The 25326-nt window shown below is 35.0% G+C and overlaps 3 protein-coding genes across 4 annotated transcripts in view; 2 read left to right on the plus strand and 1 right to left on the minus strand.

Moving 5' to 3' along the window:
* Positions 1 to 190: 190 nt before the first annotated feature.
* On the plus strand, positions 191 to 2122 carry LOC144447209 (kelch-like protein 11). The gene is made up of 2 exons (XM_078137111.1): positions 191 to 1878; positions 1981 to 2122. The coding sequence occupies exons 1-2, from the start codon at positions 191 to 193 to the stop codon at positions 2120 to 2122; spliced, it is 1830 nt and encodes a 609-aa protein (XP_077993237.1).
* A 5529-nt stretch (positions 2123 to 7651) lies between these two features.
* LOC144447465 (F-box/LRR-repeat protein 17-like) lies at positions 7652 to 19800 on the minus strand. The gene is made up of 7 exons (XM_078137498.1): positions 19689 to 19800; positions 17232 to 18359; positions 16305 to 16416; positions 15087 to 15218; positions 14301 to 14408; positions 13656 to 13863; positions 7652 to 12352 (listed from the first exon to the last, which is right to left on the minus strand). The coding sequence occupies exons 2-7, from the start codon at positions 18206 to 18208 to the stop codon at positions 12060 to 12062; spliced, it is 1830 nt and encodes a 609-aa protein (XP_077993624.1). The 5' UTR covers positions 18209 to 18359; positions 19689 to 19800; the 3' UTR covers positions 7652 to 12059.
* Positions 19768 to 25326, plus strand: part of LOC144447464 (tyrosine-protein kinase Fer-like) — a 57213-nt gene continuing 51654 nt past the window's right edge. Inside the window, exon 1 of one of the 2 annotated variants that reach the window (XM_078137497.1) lies at positions 19768 to 19919. Coding sequence is in view for 1 of the 2 variants with exons in the window: in XM_078137495.1 (XP_077993621.1) it covers positions 20140 to 20385 (246 nt within the window). In the remaining variant the exon portion in view is untranslated. Of the gene's footprint in view, positions 19920 to 20029; positions 20386 to 25326 lie in introns of those variants that run through there. The other variant, XM_078137495.1, reaches the window with a different exon arrangement.

Consider the following 25326-nt stretch of genomic DNA (forward strand, 5'->3'; position numbering starts at 1 on the left):
GTTTGGCACACTAAATGATTGATGCAGACATTTGAAAGGAAAAGTGACATTTACTCTGATTTAAGAATGCACAAAACAATACGTATGAAGAATAACGACTCCCTCGTGCAGAAATGCAGGTCTCATCTCGACAGAAAATCATGTGGAGAGTCATTTGTGATTGCGCCCTCAATCGGTCATTTAATCGAAAATGGCGGGTGTTTCGGACGACATTGCAAGCGACTGGAACTCTTTTTCTCACAGTCTGCAACTTGCCAAACAGCTAAAGGAGCAGAAAGATAGCAAAGTACTCTGTGACATGACGGTGAATATTGAAGAGCATGAATTCGTGGCACACCGATGTGTTTTAGCTGCATGCAGTCCATATTTCGAGTCGATGTTCCGGAGCGAACTGAACGAGTCAAAATGTGGATTGGTGAAACTGCAGTGTACATCTGTGAACGGTATGAGAGCTATCTTAGATTACATGTATACTGGTGACATCTCGCTGACTTTAGACAATGTAGAGGACATAATTCAGGGGGCTGATCATCTAATAATGGCTAACTTGAAAACGCTATGTGGTCGTTTTTTAGCTAAACACATCACGATTAGAAATTGCTTTGATTTGAAAGGATTGGCAGAGCTGTATGGCCTATCTGAACTACAAAACTCTGTACAGGCAACCATCGAATGCGGACTAAATGAAATGTTGAAAGAAGCAGACAAGTATCTGATGAACTTATCAGCTGACGAAGTTCAGTCATTAGTGTCAAATGACAAGATCAAGGTCAGGGAAGCAGAGCTTTTTGAGTTTGTAATCAAGTGGTCAAAACAAGACAAGACAAGACAAGAGAAGTTACCTGCTCTGCTTGATCAGATTCGCTTTGTCGATATACAGGAAAAGTTTATGCAACAACTTCTAGGAAAAATAGATGATGAAGAATTAAAGGGAGTTATTCAGGGTGCAAAGAAAAAGAGTCTCCCTGCAAAAGTTGAAGATTCTCAAAGTGAAACTGAAAGTGCTTTACTAAAGCCACGACAAAGTAGATTGGTGGATGTAATTTTCACATGGGATGAACTTCTCATGGGAACGGAACCCTTCGGATTTGTTGTCCAGGATGGAAATTGGTCTCCTTTGCCAGGTTTGAAGGAGGGACTGCTAAGTACATTTGTAATGGATAATAAACTCATCACACTCAGTAGTCAGCATAGGTTACCACACATTTACAGTTACTGCTATGATCCACTGAAAAATCAATGGAAACCAATTGCCAAGAATGAGAGTAGTCATTTCGGTGGGTCAGCTGCTGTGGTCGCCAATAAACTATATGTTTTCGGGGGAGTTTCTAACTCAGTAGAGATGTATGATCCCGAGAATAATTGCTGGGCACAGAGATCAGCTTCACCGGGTAGCACATATTCCACTGCAGTTGCACTGAATGATAGGTATATATATGCAATACCAGGGGGTGATGGACAAGTAATGGATTGCTACGACACATGTAACGATTCCTGGGAGACTATCGAATCAGAAGCCTTCACACGGTTGAAGGAAGATGTGTCTTCTCAGATATGGCCACCACTTATCGTGAAAACAGCTGATGCAATTGAAATAACAAAACTTGGAATTTACAAGATCACAATTAGCACGAAAACAAGAGAAATTAATTGTGAAGAATCGCATGTACCTCAAATACCGGAAGACTATGCGTGGAAGGCTGGTCCTTCTGTGTGTGATGTCGAGGGTGATATCTTTGTGTGTGGAGGTCGAACCAAGGGGGCAAAGTACCCTGCAGCATATATGTTTGAATGTTCAAAGAAGACTTGGAAAGAACTTCCCAGTCAGCCAGGGCAATTGCTGTGTTCTAAAACAAAATGTGCATTACTTGAGATGCCGTATGAATACCTTTATCAGGTCGTTTCAGATGACAACGATGATGATGAAGAGGAAGAAGAAGATGATGATGAGGATGATGAGTTTGATGATGAAGGTAACAGCTTCTTTGGTTTCTATGGCCCGTTCGGTTACCACCAAGATGATGTAGAAGAAGACTGGTACTTTGATGATGAAGATGAAGTTGAGGATGATATGGAAGATTGGAATGAAGATGAGATTGTAGAGGAAGGAGGGAACAATTAGTCATAATGTGATTCACTAGATCAGAATGGAGTTTACACATTAAAGGGATACAGTCTGTAATTGAGAACCCATTTTTTTGGCTCAAGTTGGTGTATGCAATACATTAACATAATGAACATATAAACTTCTATAAGTTGACAGGGTTAGATACAAGTGGTTTGCTGTGTACAAAGAAGGTTTGAAAGTGAGATGTGTTTTTTTGAATTTATTGGTAACCAATAAATTACATCATCACATTTATCTGTGATAATCTGTATTCCTGGTAAGAGTTGTACCAATACATGTAGCTCAACGGTTCAGTATGTTTTAGTACATGTAGTTAGTATAAAGTATTCATATGCTTTACAGGTGGATTTTGGAACAATTGTATTACTAAAACACCATAAAGTTACAGACTGTGTCCCTTTAACATATCTTTCAGCTTGAAATCCTTTGTCATACAGCTGGGTTGTTTAGAGTCTAGCATGGCGATTTGTAGCCTGGAATCCATACTGTCCTGTTCTACAGTATAGTATGGCTATTTGTAGCCTGGAATCCATACTGTCCTGTTCTACAGTATAGCATGGCTATTTGTAGCCTGGAATCCATACTGTCCTGTTCTACAGTATAGCATGGCTATTTGTAGCCTGGAATCCATACTGTCCTGTTCTACAGTATAGCATGGCTATTTGTAGCCTGGAATCCATACTGTCCTGTTCTACAGTATAGTATGGCTATTTGTAGCCTGGAATCCATACTGTCCTGTTCTACAGTATAGTATGGCTATTTGTAGCCTGGAATCCATACTGCCATGTTCTTGTGTATACAACATGCATGGATTCCAGACTAAATGTACTTATATAATATCTCAGGTATTTATTAAGACTGACACACTTGTAGAATGTATATGTAAAGTGGCCAGCCATTCTTGCTTTAATACTTGCTCACATACATATTGTGTCAATTGCTTTTGTTGATTTCCTTATTTTCTGTTGAATGTCTTACACTTTAGACAATATTCCAGAAATGGATCTCTAAACTGCTTGAAGGCAAATTCTATCTGATAACATATGAAGACAATCTGATTAAAATCTGATGTAGTGAACTCGACACAATGTCTTTATTTAGCTGTTACTTTATCATAAACTGTTCTTTTCTTCATTTTTTGATCACCTGATACCTACATCTAACACAGTACCATAGGTGTTCTCCTACCACATCTCATACTTCTGTGTAGCCAATCAGAATCTGCCTGAAATTGAAAGAAAGAGAACCACCAAAGAATAATGACAACATCATTATCTGCAATCTCTGCATGTGAGCTCTTTTTGAACAGAGTGTTCTGAAGAGCTGTACTCGTATTTTTCGGAACATTACGCATTCTCATACATTGAGTAAACTCACTCATTTGACTCAAGAATACCTATGGTATTGTGTCAGATGTAGGTATCAGGCACTCACAGAACAAAACAAAGAACAAACAACAATAAACGTAAGAACTTAATAAAGAAATAGCGCCGAGTTCACTAGAACAGATTTTAATCAGATTGGTATGAAGATTGACTGTTTGATTATATAATGATATACAATCACAACTTTAGCAGATGACAATTCAGATCTCGGTCAAATTATTTAAAACGATTTATTTCAAATATATCCATTACCCATTATCAGTCTTATAGCTGTCATCCAAACTCTGCATTGAGAAAACACAGTAGTTTAGAAAATACAAATCATTATGATACAAAGTTATCTTTCATGCAAAGCTGCACAACCTGGAATGTTATATGTTTTGTTAAATATAATAATTACTTGTAATATTGTACACCCTGAACAGTATTGCATCACCTGTGGGTAAACACATTTAATGTAGCTTTATACATGATATGAATTAATTTATACAATAAATCAAATCAAATTAATTTTTGGGTCCACATCATAAAATCAGCGCCCTCAATTGATAAGATTGATCACTGATTAATATAATATGTACAAGGTATTATTGTTGGTATTAGCAGTTTTCAGTTAGTATATTGTGGTGTGACAATGATCCTCCAGTTACAATTAGTTCAGTTCTAACATGGAGACAGATTCAACAAGCTTTAGATCAAGATTTAAACTTGTCACTACACTACCTACAGATAATATTGATCCCTAAATACTAGATACAATGTCTCTCTCTAAGTAATTGACCAATTTTTAGTGAATATGTCTTTGGTTACTTGATGACAGTTGCAGCTTGTGCAGGTTTAAATCTACTCTTTTCATACTAGACTGATAGTTAGATATCTTTATACTTATATCGTGTACATCTTGAAGTAGATGATGATGTAATATTACCTTATACATTATCCGTCAGGATCATTCAGAGACAGAGTAGTCTCCCAGTAGATAGCCAGACATGTGGTGTAACTTGTTAGGTCATACTGTTACAGTGTTGTGATTAGTTATGACAAAACATTCCACTGTGGGCTGTAGCAGACTACATAAATGGTAGACTGTAAGATAAAATGTTGTGTCATTCCACCCTCTCTAGCCTCCTCTTTCCGGTGTGTGAGGGCGCCCCGTGCACAGCGTACCTTACAGAGTAGGGGTTGACGGATGTGAGAGGGCACCCCGTCACGACATACCTTACAGACTGCATAAATGGGTAATAGCAATGATGATGGAAGCTTACTGAAATTAAGATTGTGTAAAGTTTAAAGTCTGTAAAATGTACACAGGGAGTTACCCAAAGATAAAATACTGCATGGGTCTTATCATGGACTAGCTGGTAAACCCAGAAATCTTGCAGGTCTAAATGTTTATAGTTTATGTCTGTCAAAACCAAACATGCTGCTATGAATGATATCATCATGTGATTGCATGGAATTCTTTATGTATTACCAATGGGAAGTTATTATAGGTTTCCTCACAGGAGCAAAGTTTATGTGACAATTCATATTCAACACTCAGGCCATAGTAGTGCTTGAATTACTGGTAATTGCATTAGCTAATTTCCACTTTGTATCTCTTTGTTATGGTTTGTAGGCCAGATACTCAAAGTGTAAATACACAACATGCAATTATATCATTCACACTAAAGGTATACTAAGATGTGAAAATAAAGAGATTTAGTAGCAAAGGTTAGGATCCGTATAACAAGCAATTTACATATCGACAAACTGAAAGATACCAGCATTAAATTGAATCCATGCCAAGATTTTGTTTTTACCAAGTTCACAATATTTCAATTCAGTGATAGTTAAGTATCTCATACAGTATTATGAATGTAATGGGTTAAAGCGTGAACTTTGAACTGGATGTTATCTTTTCTCCAGAATGTGTATTCTTAACTCTAGAGGGCGCCATACATCAGCAACTTTATAGGTAGACAGTACACACTAGATGTAATATTGATGGTTCATACATTGAGCTATACTTCATTATAACAACCCCTCCCCCACTAAATAAATGAGTAAAAAACCTTTATTTCATTCAGTAATATAAAAACTAGACAACAAAATAGATGATTAAGTCCAAAGAAATATTCAATAGGACATTTTAGGGCCAAAGTTTGTCAATTTAATTCAAATTTTCCAGTAGTCATGTAAATTATAGAAAACTTACACATGTACAGATTGTATATGTAGTTACCATAGAAACACCTTGGCAAGTACTAGTATATCGGATATGCAGTAACATATTGATATTGAAACCCATTTTATTTCATGGCTTGTACATGACTTTTATAACTTATAAGTATCAACCAGTATTACAAATTAATAGTAAAAATTACACATCCACAAAATAGCCTAATTCTGTATTCCAATTACTCTAATACTTTTACTGGTTTGCATAAAGTGCTATGCTCCTTGTTAATGTATCATTGACATGTATAATATTATGGCTGTTTATATGTTTTTCAAATGTTTAATATTAGACTCCTTTTGTTAAAATGAGTTCAACTCTGAAGACCATCATCAATGACTTGAAGTAGCAGCCCTGCTGTGACATAGATGTAAACCCAGTTAAGCAAACTGCCACTTTGCGGAACTGATGTAGCTATATCATTATAAGTCAAAGTCTAGTTCCAATATGATCCATGTTACGTTTATCTTCTCATATTACGTATAGTCAATGTCGTTACTCTAGGCATTAAATGTTGTTAAACCCCATGCTGGGCAAAGCGTAAATAGCACGTCAGTAGTAATCCATCACAATTTGACAGGCTGTTGTAATTCAGACAATTGCTCATTAATATTCATTTGGTACAGCTGTTTTGACTATGTCCAACCAAACTCCACCTCCAGTTTATATGAATGCCGCGCTGTCAGTGGTATCACAGATTTCTGTGCTCAAGTAATGACTTTGACTAGACGTGATGTGTGAAGATAAACATATACATTGTAACATGATCAAATTGGAACTAGACTATGAGTCACAGCCTAAAGCCAAAAATGTGCTTGTTGACACATTGTGCAGCACACTTGTTATTCATAATGATTTATCCATTGATTTGCCATATGGCTGGTTAACTCATTTCTAGAATACTGCTTGTTTATTTTTTAAGACTTGAGTGTTAGTATAGTGAGTATTTAGTGGCAAATTGTTATGTATCAGTAGTGTGATATCAATTACTAAAACTGGTTGTGTCTTGAGTGTTTGCCCTCTTTTATTATACTTGTAAACTACTCTTATTGGCCATACAGATTGGTTGTTTGTTTTGCATGAAAATCAATAAATTCTTCTTTGAATTACACCATCTTGTGTATGTATGGTCCAGTTCACTTATTTTATTTTTGTTATTTGTGTGTGTGTGTGTGTTTGTGATTGCATGTGTCATCAAGTTTGTGGTATTCAAGTTCTGAATTCCATGCCAACTAAAAACTGACCACTGACCATGTATTTGAACAGCGCCCTCTTTCTTTCTGTTGGTAATGATTAGTTCAATTTGCTCCAGAATTTGCCCAATCATGATCAAGAAAATAGCTCCTTTATCTACATTGGCATTTCCTTGAACTCTTTTCTGTTTTCCATTTTAAGACAGAAACATTCAGTTAAACTAACAACTCAATAAGCCATAGTCCAGTCCTGAGAAAGACAAAAGATTGTGTAGATTGGCCACTGGGTGTGCTGTTCAGAAGCAGAGTGTGATTTATAGCCTCAATTGAAAAATCTACTATTCCTACTGTTTTACTACACAATTTGGTAGTATTCTCAGCCGCAACACAAATTACTAACATTTTTTTCAGATGACTTAATTTTTAGAAACTTGCTGAGTTGTAGTAACCACATTTTCTTGATTTCTTGTATTGTTCATGTTAATTTAGCCCTCATATGGTGCACCCTCTTGTGACACTTTTGGGAAAATAACTGCAAGATGGTAGCTGTTATATGGTGTATCAGCTTATCTCATAAAACTCCAAGAATACAGATACACAAGTCACATGGTTAGACAGTGAATTTTGGGGCTAATATCAGAGAGTATAAAAAAGCAACACTGCTGTAAGTCATACATCTTGTGTCCAGCAATTGGCATTTTTATTGACTGTCAATTACACCCCACACAATAACAATATAGGAAAAAAGAAATGTACTGAAATAGGTGTACTGTACATAATAAAAACTGTGTTACCAGCATTAAATGCTAGCAACTATTAAAAGTTTTATAAATAATAATTGTGCATTTCCAGAACATAACTTGAAAATTGAATTGACCATGTACCAAGGGTAGTTATTAACTCTCCAGTGTTATCCAACATTGGATTTACCAAGGGTAGTTATTGACTCTCCAGTGTTATCCAACATTGGATTTACCAAGGGTAGTTATTAACTCTCCAGTGTTGTCCAACATTGGATTTACCAAGGGTAGTTATTAACTCTCTAGTGTTGTCCAACATTGGATTTACCAAGGGTAGTTATTGACTCTCCAGTGTTATCCAACATTGGATTTACCAAGGGTAGTCATTGACTCTCCAGTGTTATCCAACATTGGATTTACCAAGGGTAGTTATTAACTCTCCAGTGTTGTCCAACATTGGATTTACCAAGGGTAGTTATTAACTCTCCAGTGTTGTCCAACATTGGATTTACCAAGGGTAGTTATTAACTCTCCAGTGTTGTCCAACATTGGATTTACCAAGGGTAGTTATTAACTCTCCAGTGTTGTCCAACATTGGATTTACCAAGGGTAGTTATTAACTCTCCAGTGTTGTCCAACATTGGATTTACCAAGGGTAGTTATTGACTCTCCAGTGTTATCCTTGGTTTCATAAATGATAAACATATTGCTAATACATTGTATAAGAATACTGATTATCAACTCAATTATCTAATCCCAAACCAATTGACAATTTCTATTTTTTTTACAAAATCTTAACTACTCTGACTGTTACAAGTTGTAACATTTTGATTGAAGCTCACTGACTGATCATGGAATAATTACTGTGTTCCCAAAAAATTTGCATTGTTCTCACAAATCTTTATTTGAAGTTCTGATCTCTCTCAGCATAAAACACAAAATCAGTGATGTTCATCCTGCCTGTATAAGTATCACATTATCTTTAGTTAACTATCAGTGGGGTTAATCTTGCTATATGGTAATGGATGAACTTGACCTTGGTTAGACTTCTTTTCATGTAACTATATTCTTACATGCAAATTTTGATTGTCATTCAAATTGAACCCAGCAACTTGCTCAACAATGTCTTGCAGGTTTCTGTGAAATTGATTTCTTTGAACTATTAAAACCAATGTGATGTACCAATGTCTAAGTAGTTTCTTGTTGCACAGCAAACTTTGGTGTTCCCCTATCTTTTACTATGCAGTAACCAATGTGTGTCCCCTCTAAGCTAATCTGATGCACCACTGTCACAATCATTTCTTGTCACACCAAATTTAGTGTTTATCCATCCCTTATGCTGTGATTCACAAAACAAAATCCATGTTTTGTAATTTTGACCTCTATCAATAACATTTGTCCTTTATTTAGTGGGTATATTGCTGGTCACAGTTCTATGCCCACGACAGATTTCTATTTGAATATTGCAAAAACATGGTCTGTAAACAAGGATTGATTAAACGTCATTTCGTTATCACCAGCTATATCTCACTAATATCTTACACTAACATTGTGATATTATATACAGTATGAGGTTTGGAGGTGACTTTATGTGGTCAAAGGAGGTAGAACTGATAGGATGTTACAATGTGTATACACTTAGTCTAGTTCCTATACGACGTATTACAATTACTACCATCATCACCACTCACATATAGGGAAAGTCGTTATTCTAACACAGATATCTGTGCTACCCCTGACTGCGTTCATATAAACGTGATGACGTTATTATGTCTCCACAGGATTTTAGTTTCAAACTGGAGAGGTGGAGTTCAGTTAATGAGCAATTGTCTAAATGAACTAACTAATTACAACTGTCTGTCAATTTGTGATGGATTACTACTGACATGTGTTGTTTACCTTTCACATAGTCAGGGGTAGCACATATTTCTGTGTTAGAATAATGACTTTCCCTATATGTGAGTGGAGATGATGGTAGTAATCATACTGCATCGTATAAGAACTAGACTAGTATACATCATACACTTCACTATTCATGGAAAACAGAAACAGTAGTCTTCAAGTAAATAGTATTCAAGCAACTTAAGCTTAACATGCACTGGTACAAATGAATCACAATTGCATACAATAGAATACATTTTAGAAGATACAAAACTCATGGCTTTGCCAGTGTATCTTCACCCCCTCCCCTCCCACCACCCCTGTAATGAACCGAACCTCTCAATTAACTAAGCTGTTCCATTAATTGATAAGTTTCAAAATTTGAGGGAAAAAACCATGCATATATCAATTCTCTAATTTTCTTCATTTCAAGTTGACAGAAATTTGATCTCACTGATGACAAAGTCACAGGAAATCTGATTCTCATCCTAAAATTCTTACAAAAGTAACCTTACTCTATTGAGATATTCTGAGTTTACTTCTATCGATAAACAAAACCATGTACATTGTAGATTTTGTCATGTGTAAACTTACATTATGTTCTAGTATAACAATAACCATGTAATATGTTATTTTCTAACTAACCATTCATTTCAGAGTTGAGACACTTATTTCTGGAAGGAATATAGCACAACTGTTTTGAGTAGGAGAGAATTAACAAACAAACAAGTGGGTTCAAATTCATCAGAACATTACAAAGAAAGTGAAAAGTATTCAAGAAAAAAAAATTGCCCAATTTTTTGGCAATATCTGAATGTAAAATGTGAAAGAAGAAACAGAAACTGTAGTATGTCTGTTAACTAAGGTCATTGACCTTGCCATAGCCTGATTGCTAAACTCTTCTCTTTGTGACATCACAAAATTGCATGGTCTAGGTGGGACTGGAAATCCCCGAAAACTCAAAGTAAATTAGACCAGAATCAAGTGAAAAACTTAAGGTGTTTACAGACACTTTTTTTGAGTTTTAAAAACTAGAAATAAATTCTTTACAAACAAAATCATTTCAAAAAGGATTGGATATCAATTATTCTGTTTTGTCATAAAAATCAGAGTCCCAAAAAAGTAAAATATTACACAGCTCTACTGTAACAGTAAAACTGGGAACAACAGTTTGAATAATAATACTAACATCTCTGCTTACAGGTTCCTAACAGAAATCAACATTCACTGCATTGTACAAGGAATCTATCTCTGTACACAAAATATCATGTAGAATTACTTTGTGGTAAAACTAGCATACCACACTTACCAATATAACAGTTTATTTCTGTACAAAAAATATATTACTGAAAATTAATTGTCTCAGTGTTGTGTGTAATCAAATGATGGAAAGACATTTATACATAAGGCAAAATGAAACTTTTAAAACTATTAGGTTGGATTAACAAAAATCCACAATATAATACAAGCAATTTGTCTGCAAGTAGTAAAATAAAATCAGTCTTCCTTGCATGGAATTATCACTAATTCACGGCTAGATACACAGTTGTACCTTGATCTGTAAATATTACAGTGGTACCAACAACAAGTTGGTAAAAGACAAACAAAATTTGAAGGAAAATAGTTTATTCTTGCAAAAATACTACTTTTCTTTTAAATAATCTGAATAAATCAAAACTTTTTATTAGACCAGTCGTTGAGGGCGCTCTTATCATCCCTTTCCTCAAAAGGGGAAGGGATGACAAGGATGCCCCAGTGATGTATTTTACCATCTAAACATTTACTTCAAGTTGACAAATTGTTACTGATTACAGTCCATATGCAGTAACCTGTGTGTTTACAATACTCTGGGTTACTATATTTTCAAGGGCTGAAAAGAGAAATTGGCTGTCTTGGACCTAATGTTCAGTGATTTAGGAAGGTACACATGGTATCTAGGAATAAAAAGAACATTCACAGGGTTTTATGCAAAAAACACAGCTGTGAAAATTATGAAAATAAAATTCAAACTATGTGAACATTTAGTATTTGATAGTATTGATTATCATATATTGAAGTGACGCCATTTTCTTACTAATGTTACTATTACTAGTTTCTAGTAATTTGAAATCCTTGGGTGTTATAATAATTCTTTTCCTGGTAGGCAAACAGGTATGTGATATCTTACTAAAAATAAGAGAATTCTTAACAATTACTGGGGCTGAAACAAAATGGTGGCCTTATTTGAATTGTGTTTCTATAGTAACAACACTGTTGTTAAATCAATAACTTGGACTTTGCTGAGAGGATTGTTGGATATATAAAATTGCACATCTCTGTTTAACTAAGAGTATTGTGACAAGTGACAAATAATTAAAGGTATATATGGTGGTATACAGTGGCACACAAATTGACAATCAGTCCATCAAGAATAATACTCTAACGTATATTATGTGAAAAAATAATTACTCAAATGTACCATTTTGAAAAAACGAAATTTTCAATTTCACTTTACTCAAAATTATGTGCAGTGTTTTAATTTGCGTTATCACGCATACTTTCGTCGTCAAAGACAAATCCGTGTCTTCTTGCTTCATCGATAAGTCTCTTGCTATCTAAAAGAAACGTACTGTAATGTATGCGCGGAAACCTCGTCACTAATTCTTCCACCGTTTTATGTTGAACTCGATCGCATCTGGTGAGTCCGAGGTGTTCCAGTTGTTTACACGTCTCCGATATCGCCGTCGTGCCTCTGTCCGTAACTCCCTGACACCACCCTACATCAATATGGGTAATACTTCTGCTGAACCTTCCGATATCTATCAACGCTGGCAGAGAGAAAAAAACAGAAAAAAAAGGCCCATCAAAAACGAATTCGTCTTAATCGTCGATGCTTGTACTGTAGTGAATAGTTGGAAACTTTTCCTTTAATTCCTCCAAGGTTTCCAATTTCACTTGATTGCATCTTGCAAGGCCCAGATACAGCAGCTGAGGACGAGATTTGGAAATTTGTCTAGCTCCATGGTCGGTTATATGACGGCACCAACCAACGTCAACACGTACTATGGTTTTAGTGTACTTGCCAACACTTATCAAAGCTGACAGAAAAGAACACAGAAAAGAAAGAGAAAAAACACAATCACAAAGAATCCGAAGTTTCAGGAAAGAAAACAAAATGAATTGTGTTTTCCCCTAACCACCTATAGATAGTGTGACAAGTTGATTGGTGTATCAGAAGTCTGCCGAAATTGAAAAGAAGTTATCCACGACAGGACTAAGCCAGTGTTAATGAGAACATTCCTGATTATCAAGAATATGATACATGTAAATGGAAATAGTGGAAATTGAAAAAAGAGTTCACAGCCTTTAACATATTTCATATAGTAATATATATCCAGTCTATCTATGTATTCTTATACATACATACATACATACATACATACATACATACATACGTACGTACGTACGTACGTACGTACGTACATACACACACATACATACATACACACACACACATACATACATACATACACACATACATACACACACACATACATACACACACGCGCGCGTGTGTGCACACACACACACACACACACACACACACACACACACAGACAGACACACACACACACACACACACACACACACACACACTACATTTGATACACACTTTACAACATTCCAAAACAAAAAATCAACTTCAATTTATGAATGGAACATATTCCAAACTGACCAGTTAGAAAATGTTGATATCTAATTTCTAAACAAACAATTCTAAAATGAAAACCCATGCTATGTCAGATAATACTGACAGTATCCATGGTTACGTTGACAAAACACTGAGTATTGTGATACCTTTATACTCAACATAATCCATGTAACAGCTTGAAGTAATATGGTCTTTACAAACAGACATACAGTTTTATATTCAGTACATTCAAATCAAAGCATTTCATGGAAATTAAAGAAAACATTTTAAACAGTAGAGATAGACAAACGGAAATTTGGACAAACAGGGTTAACACACATGAGTTGAAAAGTTGTCTTGGGTCAAAGGTTACAATGATGGAAGGGGTCAACATGGGATATATGTACATGTATTAAAATACTGCCATAATATCGTATTACCTTCATCAGTAACACTGCAAGACACAAGGAATAGGTTCTTCAACTTCTTGCCATTTTTAGCAATGAATGCAACACACTCATCATTAACTTGACTACAGAGACACAGGTTTAAAGTAATCATATGCTCACACTGGAAGACTACCGTTTTGATTGCTTCGGTTGTTACTGTGCGTAGATAACTCAGATCTAGACTTCTCAGATGTGCCAACTGAAAAAAGTCAAATATAGAATATTATTTTGTTACTAATACTTACTGCTATAATACATAATTCACTAAACAATGACAACTTGATGATTGTCAACAGTCACTTGTACATATTTGTACTGTACATGGTATACAAAGAGTTGCGTACTGCAATTTTGTGAAAATTCATTCACAAAAAAAATTCATTCAAAATTCAAATTCAAATTTTGTATGGCAAATAGTGTATTGTACTTGTAGGCTTGATTATTTAACATAGAATGCACTTGAGAAATAAACTTTATGAACTTTTGCTGTTACTTTGTTCCAGAAAACTCTAACATATTCTCAGTAAAAATCAACTAAAAAAAGTCTAAGGTCATAATACAAACTTTTTATATAGCGCAGGATTCTATATCCCATGGAATGATTCTATGAATACTACCAATACACTACTATCTCACCTTGGCAATTTCATGAACTCCAAATGAAGACACACCAGTGGCATGGACACACAGTGTCTGTATTTTGGGACAGCCAGCTATGAGTTGTTTCATACAACCATCAGTCACCTAACAAAGATACATATATGACAGATATAATATTAAATACATATCAAATACATAGCTGCTGAAAGGAGTCACATTCAGTGATACTGTAAAATTACTCTACAGTAAAAAAAAACTTCGACAGCTGCCAGTTATACGAATACAAAACTGGCAGTTTAGATTTTACACTAATTTCTCAATCACAATAATTTTTATTTCACATTATGGTTGTAATCTTATGCCAAAAAGAGTTGTTCCATCACAAGATTTTGTTGATGTCAGAACAACTGTCTATGGTCTATTAGTGACATACGAACTTCAATTGCAACCAAACCCTGTAAAGAGTAGTTTGCAAGGTATGCTATGACAGGGCGCCCTCATGCAACAGCTAGCAGATAGGGCTGGTCTGACCTGTCGTATCTTACAGACTATGGAAAAAGCAATCTGAAAATAATTTATGCATGCCAAGTAGTAGTTTTCTACGAGTCTAGTGATTTATACTGATGTCAAAAACTCTACACTTTTTTATAAATTAACATTGATACAACTGGGGTGGATGGAGCGGTTCTTTGAGAAATTTGGAAATAAAATCGGAAAAAGTAAACATACAGTACATGTATTCCTTGGGCATTACCATATGTTGCATGTCAACTAAGTGAAATATCAAAGTACACTGTGCAATTGTTCATGGTTTATACTTACATTTGTATTGTCTTGGCATGTTAATAGTAGTAGTTTTGGGGCATGTTTACCAACAGCTACCAGCGCTTGATTGGTGATACTGGAACAGGCATTTATTCTAAGATGTGTTAGTTTACAACAACCCTTTACAATCTGTAAAAGAAACCAATAACAAGTCAGTTACATGGTCTACAAACAAATAACAAGTCAGTTACATGGTCTACAAGCACAAAGTCTGTGAATTGAGGTACTTTTGATTTTTTTTGCCAAGACTTTGTAAGTGCCTGATAAGCAAGTTGTGCAATACTTTCTGAGTTGTGATACAGTTATTTGAACCAGAATTTTTCTTCAACTCTTCACGATAAAGATACTTCCAAATATTTATGAAACCAAAACCATGAATCTGTTAACACCTGAGGCAACCTTTGTTAGAGAAATGTCATTAAATGGCCAGTTTGAAACAACTGCAATTCATCTACTTTTGTTATCCAGATGATTCTTGGAACCTTGAATAATGTGAATGTTTCTAGACGCAGGATATCTCCCCAGGCCTAAATTACACCCCACGATTTCTTGAGAATGAGAGATATATTTGCATAACAATACATTCTTTTGTTATCAATATTTCTTATGAGGCTATCAAATGTGTTATTGGAAAGGGGGGGGGGGGGAGGGGTTGTCACCGAGACTAAAACCCAATCTAACCCCACCTTCTACATGTAAAGTATAGTATGTACTATCAAACCAGAGTGACTTTACCATTTAGGCAGCATGATGTTTCTTGTATCTCACGTATGCTTTTTTGTTACAAATTACATAAAACAAATTACAGACAGTGATAAATTGCAAACAAACAAAATATTACATTTTATCTCACTATGAACACACATCAACATCTGTGTATCTGCCGTAAATAACAAAAACATCTAAACATCTTAGTACTCCTGGTGTACATCAAAATAACATAATGCACTTGGTGTACACAAAAATAACAGTGCACCTGGTATACACAAGGAAAATTGAAACACAGTTTTACAATTTAGTTTGTGTTCACAGTGAGATAAAATGTAATATTTCATGTGTGTGCAGGCTATCAGTGTCTGTATTTTGTTTGTGTAATTTGTAAAAATGTGAGATGTAAAATCTATGTGAGATGTAAACAGCATTATGCTGCCTAACTGAAACTCTACAGTCTCTCTGGTTTGGTAGTAATGTGTAGAATACTACTATACTCTTTACCTTCCATAGATGTGGATCACACAGACCTGGACATCCTGATATGTTTAAACTCAATATCTTTGGACAGTTTTCACCAATGGCAAGAAAGCTTGGCCCTGCAAGCTGAGTGCACCTGGAATACACAAAAATAAATTAGTGCACCTGGCATACAGAAACATAATGTACCTCAATAGCTAAGTGCACCTGGTGTACATCAAAATATATTGGTGCACCTGGTGTACATCAAAATATCTTAGTGCACCTGGTGTACATCAAAATAACTAAAGTAATTTAACTTAAACTATTAGTATTATTGTATCTGACTGAAATTTATGATATTTATATACATCGTCATGTACAGGACCCCATAAAGTGACTTAGCTGGCACATTTTAATGATAATATCATTAGTGAGGTCATATCTCTGATATTGTTAATGTGAATACATGTACTGTATCTTCCTATGGACAGCTAATACACTTATGTAAATTCCTCCTTTAAAATGTTGAACTACTCCCTCCCTCTATGTTTTAATTGAATTGTACTGTACTGCACAAGTTAGGATACTAATTGTACCAACTGCTATATGAATACACATTCTTGGTCCTTTTGAAATGACACAAGAAATTCTGGACAGGAGTCTTGTTTTCCAGGAAATCAACAATTTCATATTTCCTCCAAGAATTAACACAGTATTTGGTGGCCATATTGTATTTGGTGGCCATATTGGATTTGGTGGCCATATTGGATTCTAAAATGACTTACAAGTTTACACCATTTTGACCTCTATTTCACAAATTTGTACAGTGACCCCTGATTGTATTCCTTGATTTCAACTGAGAATTGGTTTGAGTTTTCTTGAACAATGTAACAGCAAAGATTAACATTATGATACTTTATTTCTGAGGCATGTTATGCTATTTGAAAATATATGGTTAAATTGCCCTACCTTATGATCCTCAGTTCCAGCAGATTTGAACATTGTTTTGTCATGGTAACAATGCCATCATCTGTCAGCTTCCTACAGTCAGTAAGAATTAACGAGACGACATTGTCACTAATTCCAGTAAGTCTTATCAAATGAGTGTCCATCACGTTTTTATAGTCTTCAAGGTTAATTCTCCTCCAGAGTGCAGGATCAAAACAGAGTTCATTCCAATATTTACAAACTAGACAAACTTTGTTCAGTAGTATAGGTTTTGATAGGTATGAAAATATACGCACAAAGATTGATCTTGGTATTGTATTGATGTGTAGCCCTTCATGACTCGCGTCTAAATGTGAATCAGTAGTGGGCTTGGCTTCTTCTCTTCTTCTTTTCAGAGATTCAATCCTCTCTTCTTCCACTTTCCGTTTCAGAGCATCTGCTTCTGCAGGACTCATTCCGGTTATATCAGTTTGTGTTTTGACACTTCTGACGTAAATGTATTCCACAGGTTGACTCTCACCCTTTGTATCTTTTGCAGGATCCCGATTTTCATCATTTTCTGATGATGCAGTATTTTGTTTTTTATCAACATCTGATGATGAGGGAACATTTGGATTTTCATCAACATTTATTGACATTGCAGTCTGTTTTTCATTAACATCTGATGACGAGGGAAAATCTTGTTTTTCATCAGCATTCAAGGACATAGTGCCATCTTTTTCATTAACATCTGACGATGAGGGAACATCTTGTTTATCATCAACATCTATTAATGTAGTATCCAGTTTGTCATCAATATCTGATGACATCCCTTCCTGTTTCTCCTCAACACCTGATGATGTGGCTTCAAGCACATCATCTTCTACAAAACTCTCTTTGCTATTATCACTATCGCCATACTTCACACATTTTTGGGGTTTCTTTGTTTCATCCTCAACTTCACAGTCTGACGATCTCTTCTCCCCACATCTAGGGCCATCCAACTTTTGTGTTGCCATGGTAATCAGTGTTACCAACGACAACAACTACAACTGTGTGGACTGAGCAGAATAACCGATGTTGGAACTTTATGATACTTCCATTTTCTTTATTCTGTATCAGCGACGTTAGATCTTCTTACAACTTCATCATTTGATAAGGAATAACTCACTGTAAAAAGTAATAATTGAATAAAACAGAGAAAAAGCTTCTTAAGCTCAGCTGGCTATATGAACTGGTTAACTGTGTGTGTGTGTGTGTGTGTGTGTGTGTGTGTGTGTGATAGTGTGTGCATGAGTGTGTGATAGTGTGTGCATGTGTGTGTGTGCATGCATGTGTGTGTGTGCATGCATGTGTGTGTGTGTGTGATAGTGTGTACATGTGTGCGTTTATGTCGACACACTGTGTACTTAATTAAAGTGCAAGTTTGTTATCTAAAGGGGATTCTTATAAGGCAGAATTTAAACAGCCTCCTTTAACAGTAAGTCACCATTATTTGAAAGGCAGAGAGCTATACAGACAAAGTTGGTTCTATAACTTCCAAACAAAAGAATCTAATCCTTATCACATTACTGATAAGACAACACTAATGAAAGAATCTAGTACTGAATCATGGGTTTTTAAAGCGAATTAATTAAAAAATACTAGTAAATAACAAACTAAACAAAAAACTTCAGAATTTCAGCATGACTACAGTATCACTCAGACAAGTCAACAAATGAGTCATCATAAATCATGATACCTATTACATTATTTTTAATGACATGGTGAATTTACAACGTGGTATTAAATTCATGCCTTCATACCCATGGATTCCTTTCAAAATAATTTTCTGACAGTTGAAAACTGAAGGATACATAAGCAAGGTATCACTATTAGGGCCTATGACACATGACTGCTTGATTCTTTTTTAGGAGTCATAACGCTGAAAATGGATGAATTCTTTGAGTAATTCTGGGGTGGTACACCCCCCCCCCACCCCGCCAAGGTAACCTCTTATAATTAATATATTACGTTGCCATTAAGTTTTCGAACCCTACAAAAATTGGTAATATATATTACATGAATTTCTTGGCCAAAGACGTTATTCTGTATTAAACTGTAATTATTGGCAGTAATATAGTCTAAAAATTCCCACATCTTATGATCAGTGAAATAAATTCTTACACCTTCAAAATGGCGCAGTTTGTCCTTTATACCAACCACAATTAGCAAGACTAAACTCGCGAATAGCGGTACGTACATGGGGACGAATTAGATCGATTATAGTACCCTGAACTATGAATCTATTTGTACAATGTTCTATTCGTATAAACCCAACCCAAGCGTAAGGTCAACGAAATTGTACCCTTCCTATTTGTTCTACGTATTTACGATATAACATGTGCGATACTGGGAGAGTTATCTCTCCGCGCTATCCTCTTAAAATCGCATATTTCCTTATTTCGGAGAAAATATGGCAAATCTTTACGAAAACGCAAGAATAATACTCAGGCTCACCTATCCATTTGCAGTGTACGTCATAATTTTGAGGGCGTCTATTCTGATGACGTATTACACACATCCAGGAAGGCGGAAGAAACTTTTTGTAAACGACGCCTTTAAAGTTTCCTGGAATCACTCCCGTTGCGTTTTCAAAATACCACCTGTGTATTTGTGCGCTGGTGTATTTTCATTGGATTTATTGGTGCCAAGTGACTTGATACGACTTTCGGAGAAAGTTAGAGTTTGGTAAGTATAGTTTTTAAAGCAAACTGCAGGCTTCGATCTGCATACACAGACAGCTCATTTGGTTAACAATGCAAGTCGATAACAGCGCCACTACGATTAGTAAACTGTAGCTTTCACTCTCAGCTTAGTTTGTACGTCCAAGCGATCGCCATTACTGTGTTGCTCCCACTTCCTCGTCAGTGTTTTGAGTAGGCCGAAGGACTTACAACCAGAGGTCAGAATGTCCGGCCCTGGTGGATATAGTTTACCGGGGATGTCGACAGGTGGGCGAAAAATAGCGTTTGGTGGAGCATTTAAAAGAGATAAACCCGAGGTGAAGCCGAAACCTGGCACACTGTCTCCAACGCGAACGGGGTCAGCTGCGAACGAAGGGAATTTCGATGGAAATGGTTTGGAGCGGTCATCGGTCGCTTCCGGCGTGTTCAATGAACTGAACCAGAGTTTATCATCGGGACGTTCAAACACGGTTAGATAACACATTCTTCAAGTTACCGTTTCTTTGTGTTTTGCTGTGATTGACTAGAACGTAGATGTATGTAGCCCAAACCTGTTGAGTTTAGACAGGCCATCCCAGTGTCACTAAGTCAGTGTTTGTCAACCTTTGTGTTTGTTTTAGATGATAAATTCCATGATTTTGTAAACAGTAACAGCAAAATATTTATACTGATAATAACCATGGAAATATTAACCCTCACTTATGTGTACTAATCATCTGTACATCTTGTAGATCACTGAAGATATAACTTTTATAGATGTAGTAATCAAATGACAGTGAAACAAACGAGGAAACTTTCAACTGCTAAATTACATGTAACTTCTCCCATCATATTCTAATTCAGGGTACGAACACCAATATCTCCTTTGTAAGAATACCAGTGAACACAATATAATATGTTTGTGATAAATGACATGAACTAAATGCCACACATGTACAATGCCAATCATAACATTTTGGTCTCAAAAATAAAGTAAAATGAAACACACTCCGGTGGTATTACATTTGTACGTATGTAGTTCAATTTAGGGAGCATGAAAGATGTACTTTTTTTAGGAACTGAATGACAGCCGTTATCCTTCCTTCTATTTCCATGCATTAACTGTGTTTATGGGTTTTCCCTACCCTGTCATTTCCTTCACAATGAGAAGGAATACTTTGTTTTTATTATCTAACATGAAAACAGGGAAGTCCCACAAAGATGTACTTCCATATAATATTAAAACCCATATACTGATGAGAATATTTAATAGAGACACAGAACATTGTCAAAATTTCCTGTGACAGCTAACCATGGGGTGAGGGAGGGGGTGTCAGTGTTTTGTTGCTAAAAGTCCATGTCTCAACATATTAGTGACCAGAACAAAGTTTTACATAGGTTAAAGAGTACATCCTTTTATTGTTTTGGCCTTCTGTTAAAATATGTTAGTCTATTTAGGGACATCAACCACTCCTTTATAGCCATAAGTCCTCCACCATATATATATATTCCTCAGTATGCTAATTTTTTCAATGAAATGACCCAGGAGAAGTCTTGGTAAAAGCCTTCAGACAGGTTTTTCACAGAAGACAAATTTTTGCCCCTCAAAAATGAAGCATTTTATAGATTGAGGAGTGTATACACAAGCTTGTTGTGAAAACCTCAGTGATATACATGTATGGAGTTAACACGTGAATTGATTTTCATATTTACTTGAACTTTGGTATTAATGTGACTACATTGGGAACTGCATATACATGTACATATCATAATGTTATATTATAGGGTATATTTTACTCACCTAGATTTTAGCAAAAACAATGAAATTTTTAAAACATAAACTTACTTTCTGTAGTTTTAAATGTAGGTTTCCTGAAGACTTGATTTATACAATTCAGAAATTAGTAAACATAAGTTTATATTGACCTGAAAAATGTTGTCGTCTTTTACTATTAACACAAAATGTAATTCACCACAAACAAATATGATAATCAAATAAGGACATGACTAATTACATTAGCATATATTATCCAACAGTTATCTCTAATTTGTAGAGTGGTACTCATCTTTGCTGAAACAAATTAATTTTACCAGTAAATTATGTTAACTGAATTGACAAGAAAAATATGGAGATCTAGTAAAAGAAAAATTATAGGTTTTAGTGCAATGGTTGGAAGCAGTTAATATTAGCAATTGAAATTAAACCCATCTAATCTAGATAGGGTTGAGTAATTGGAACCAAACAACTTTTGCTAGGCCTCATGAATTCTCTGGAATTTTTGTAATCAAAGTTCAAAAAGTTACTGTTAAATATTCCCCTTAAATTTTATATATTCATTTCCCATATCACTGAAATCATATTTTAAATTTAAATCTACATACTACAATATAATATTCTTACAAATGTAGATATAATTCTAAATTTTGCCCCTCACCCACAAACATAGAAGTATAAAAAGAGACTGTTTGTATTTAGTCAGTCAGTCAGTCAGTCAACATTTTGATACATAATTTAATACATTTAAGAATAGAAAAGATTGTTTGATTATTGTTTGAGGGTAGACTTATTATAATGTGTCAAATAAAAGGAGAAGAATGCCAATCAATACATGTATGCCAGTGGCAGTATTTTGAAGTTGATATAAGGCCACTAATATTTAATTCTTTGTTTCTCATGGTAACACCTTAATAATTATGATTCGTCTGTCAGTTTTTTAGAAAGTATTTCGCATGAGTACATGTTTTGTTGGTGATATTTTCAATCAATAATTATATTTTAACAATCTGAATGACTTAGAAATGACAAAGTTAGAAGGAAACTTTGAACCATTTTACTTTGCAATTGTATAAAGTTCCAAAATTTCATAAATAAGCAATATTTTTTGCTGAGATACATTTGTACATGCGTGTGAGGTCACCATTGCACAATCAGTGATGTTGTCATTTCTTTGTAATCCTACATCAATAGTTTTTATTATTTTTTGCCAGATTGAAGAAAATATGTATGTAGAGTTGGTCAGTTGAGAAACATACATGTACATGTAAAAATGATTTACAGTACATGTATGGCTGCCCTAATGTACACATGTACATGTATGTACAGTACATACAGATATCTGTAATGTAGGTTAGATTGTAATACCAGGAAATAGCTGTCAGGGTATACTTCATCATTTCATTGTTATTATTATCCAGGGTAACAAATACTTGTGCCTCTTTTATTATTTATTAATGCTGTCTCACATATATTGGTTTTAGTCTACTGTAGATCTGTCCATATCTGTATTGGTTTTAGTCTACTGTAGATCTGTCCATATCTGTATTGGTTTTAGTCTACTGTGGATCTGTTCATATCTGTATTGGTTTTAGTCTACTGTGGATCTGTTCATATCTGTATTGGTTTTAGTCTACTGTGGATCTGTTCATATCTGTATTGGTTTTAGTCTACTGTAGATCTGTTCATATCTGTATTGGTTTTAGTCTACTGTGGATCTGTTCATATCTGTATTGGTTTTAGTCTACTGTGGATCTGTTCATATCTGTATTGGTTTTAGTCTACTGTGGATCTGTTCATATCTGTATTGGTTTTAGTCTACTGTAGATCTGTTCATATCTGTATTGGTTTTAGTCTACTGTAGATCTGTTCATATCTGTATTGGTTTTAGTCTACTGTAGATCTGTTCATATCTGTATTGGTTTTAGTCTACTGTAGATCTGTTCATATCTGTAGGTAATTGGCATTGAACCGATTCTAATTGAATCGATTCTAAGTTGTTTTTTCTTGCCCTAACTACGGCAAGTTAAAGCGATTCCGAACTGATTTACTTTGAACTGGTTCACAACCAATTTTTAGGGCATACAGTACATGTACATGTATGGGAACAGAACTGGATTCGATTCGGTTCAGAACAGGTTCAGAGGATAGATTGGGACATGCTAATAGATTCCTAAACTACAAATGTACAGTGAAGTAGTACAGACAATAGAGAGACTCTATGGTAGTGATGTGGGTATTGACTTGAGTTACAAGACATACAAAAATGTACCTGAAATGAAAAGAAAAGCAAACAAAACACTTATGCACCAGTTCCAGCAAGACATATGATTGGTTTGTTTGTAATTTGCCCCCCACCACACACACACACACACACACACACACACACACACACACAATTGCTCTTTTGGCACTTGCCAATCTACATCTCCTTCTGCTGTTGTTTGGGGTTACAGCTAGAAATGGACAAAATTTCACAAAATTCGAATATATGTACAAATGTTTGTACAATGTATGTATGTATGATTACAATATTTTTTTGTTGATTTGCAGACAAAGCAAAACAGATTTGAATATATATGTATTTTTGATAACTAGTTTAACATGACATGTATTACCATCGGACTACAGGCAGGTGGACAATATCTTAATAATTAAAGTAGGAAATAATTTTTTCAACAAATACAGGTATGCAGACATTGTTATCTAACTATTTCATTAATAAAATATTCTATCAGCAATGATATAGACACTGTACAGCTATACATACATGTATCTACATGTACAGCCTAGAGACTTGTCTTGGTATTAATGTATTAATAATCTCAAGATGTCTTGAATAGCTAATTAAGACCCAAGTAAGACATGTCTCTGTGTAAAGTATATACAATACATATCAGAATTCACTGTGTACAAAAATTATTGTAGTCATGGTTATTTTCCAGTAATACCGGTACATGTACATGTAGATATAATATTTCAGAGGAAATTTGTAAAACCAAACATTGAGTTATTGGGGGAGGGGGGGGGGGGTGTCGGAGGAGCTTTCAGGTGATACTCAGCAGTTAATGCCTGTATTAACATTAATAGAGATGTGTTTGCATAGTAATAATACAAAGTGAACAGTTATTATAAGTCAGTGTCACTAGTATAGTTGATACCCTCAGGAACTACTGAAGTCAAAATCAATACCAGAACAGTCAAACACCCAAACAAACAAATTACTGATATCTCATCAAAGCCTTATTGTTCAAAATGGAATGAACATCTGCCTGTTATCATTTCATCAAAATCCCAATAGATCTGTATGTGTAGAACTGTGTAAACATCCAAACATGCATTTATATAATATCGTATACACAGGTACAGTGTAAATGACAATTTTAATACATACATGTATATAAGCATGTGTGTCTTACATGTATAATGTAGTTGTTCTTTAGTTTGTAATTTGTTTAGTTACTGCTTCATGTAGCAGTTGTTACTACATGTAATTTAATATCTATATATACAATGTATATATATACATTTTGTATATGTTCTTCCAATGATAGATAGCAAGGATGGTGGCCAATTTGCATATCAATTTACTCATTAATATTATGGTAATTTGCATATTGGTATGCATAGTGATTAGTATACAATATGCATGTCTTCA

Source organism: Glandiceps talaboti, chromosome 16 (genome assembly GCF_964340395.1).
Source record: "Glandiceps talaboti chromosome 16, keGlaTala1.1, whole genome shotgun sequence".
In the NCBI taxonomy this organism is placed as follows: Eukaryota; Metazoa; Hemichordata; class Enteropneusta; family Spengelidae; genus Glandiceps; species Glandiceps talaboti.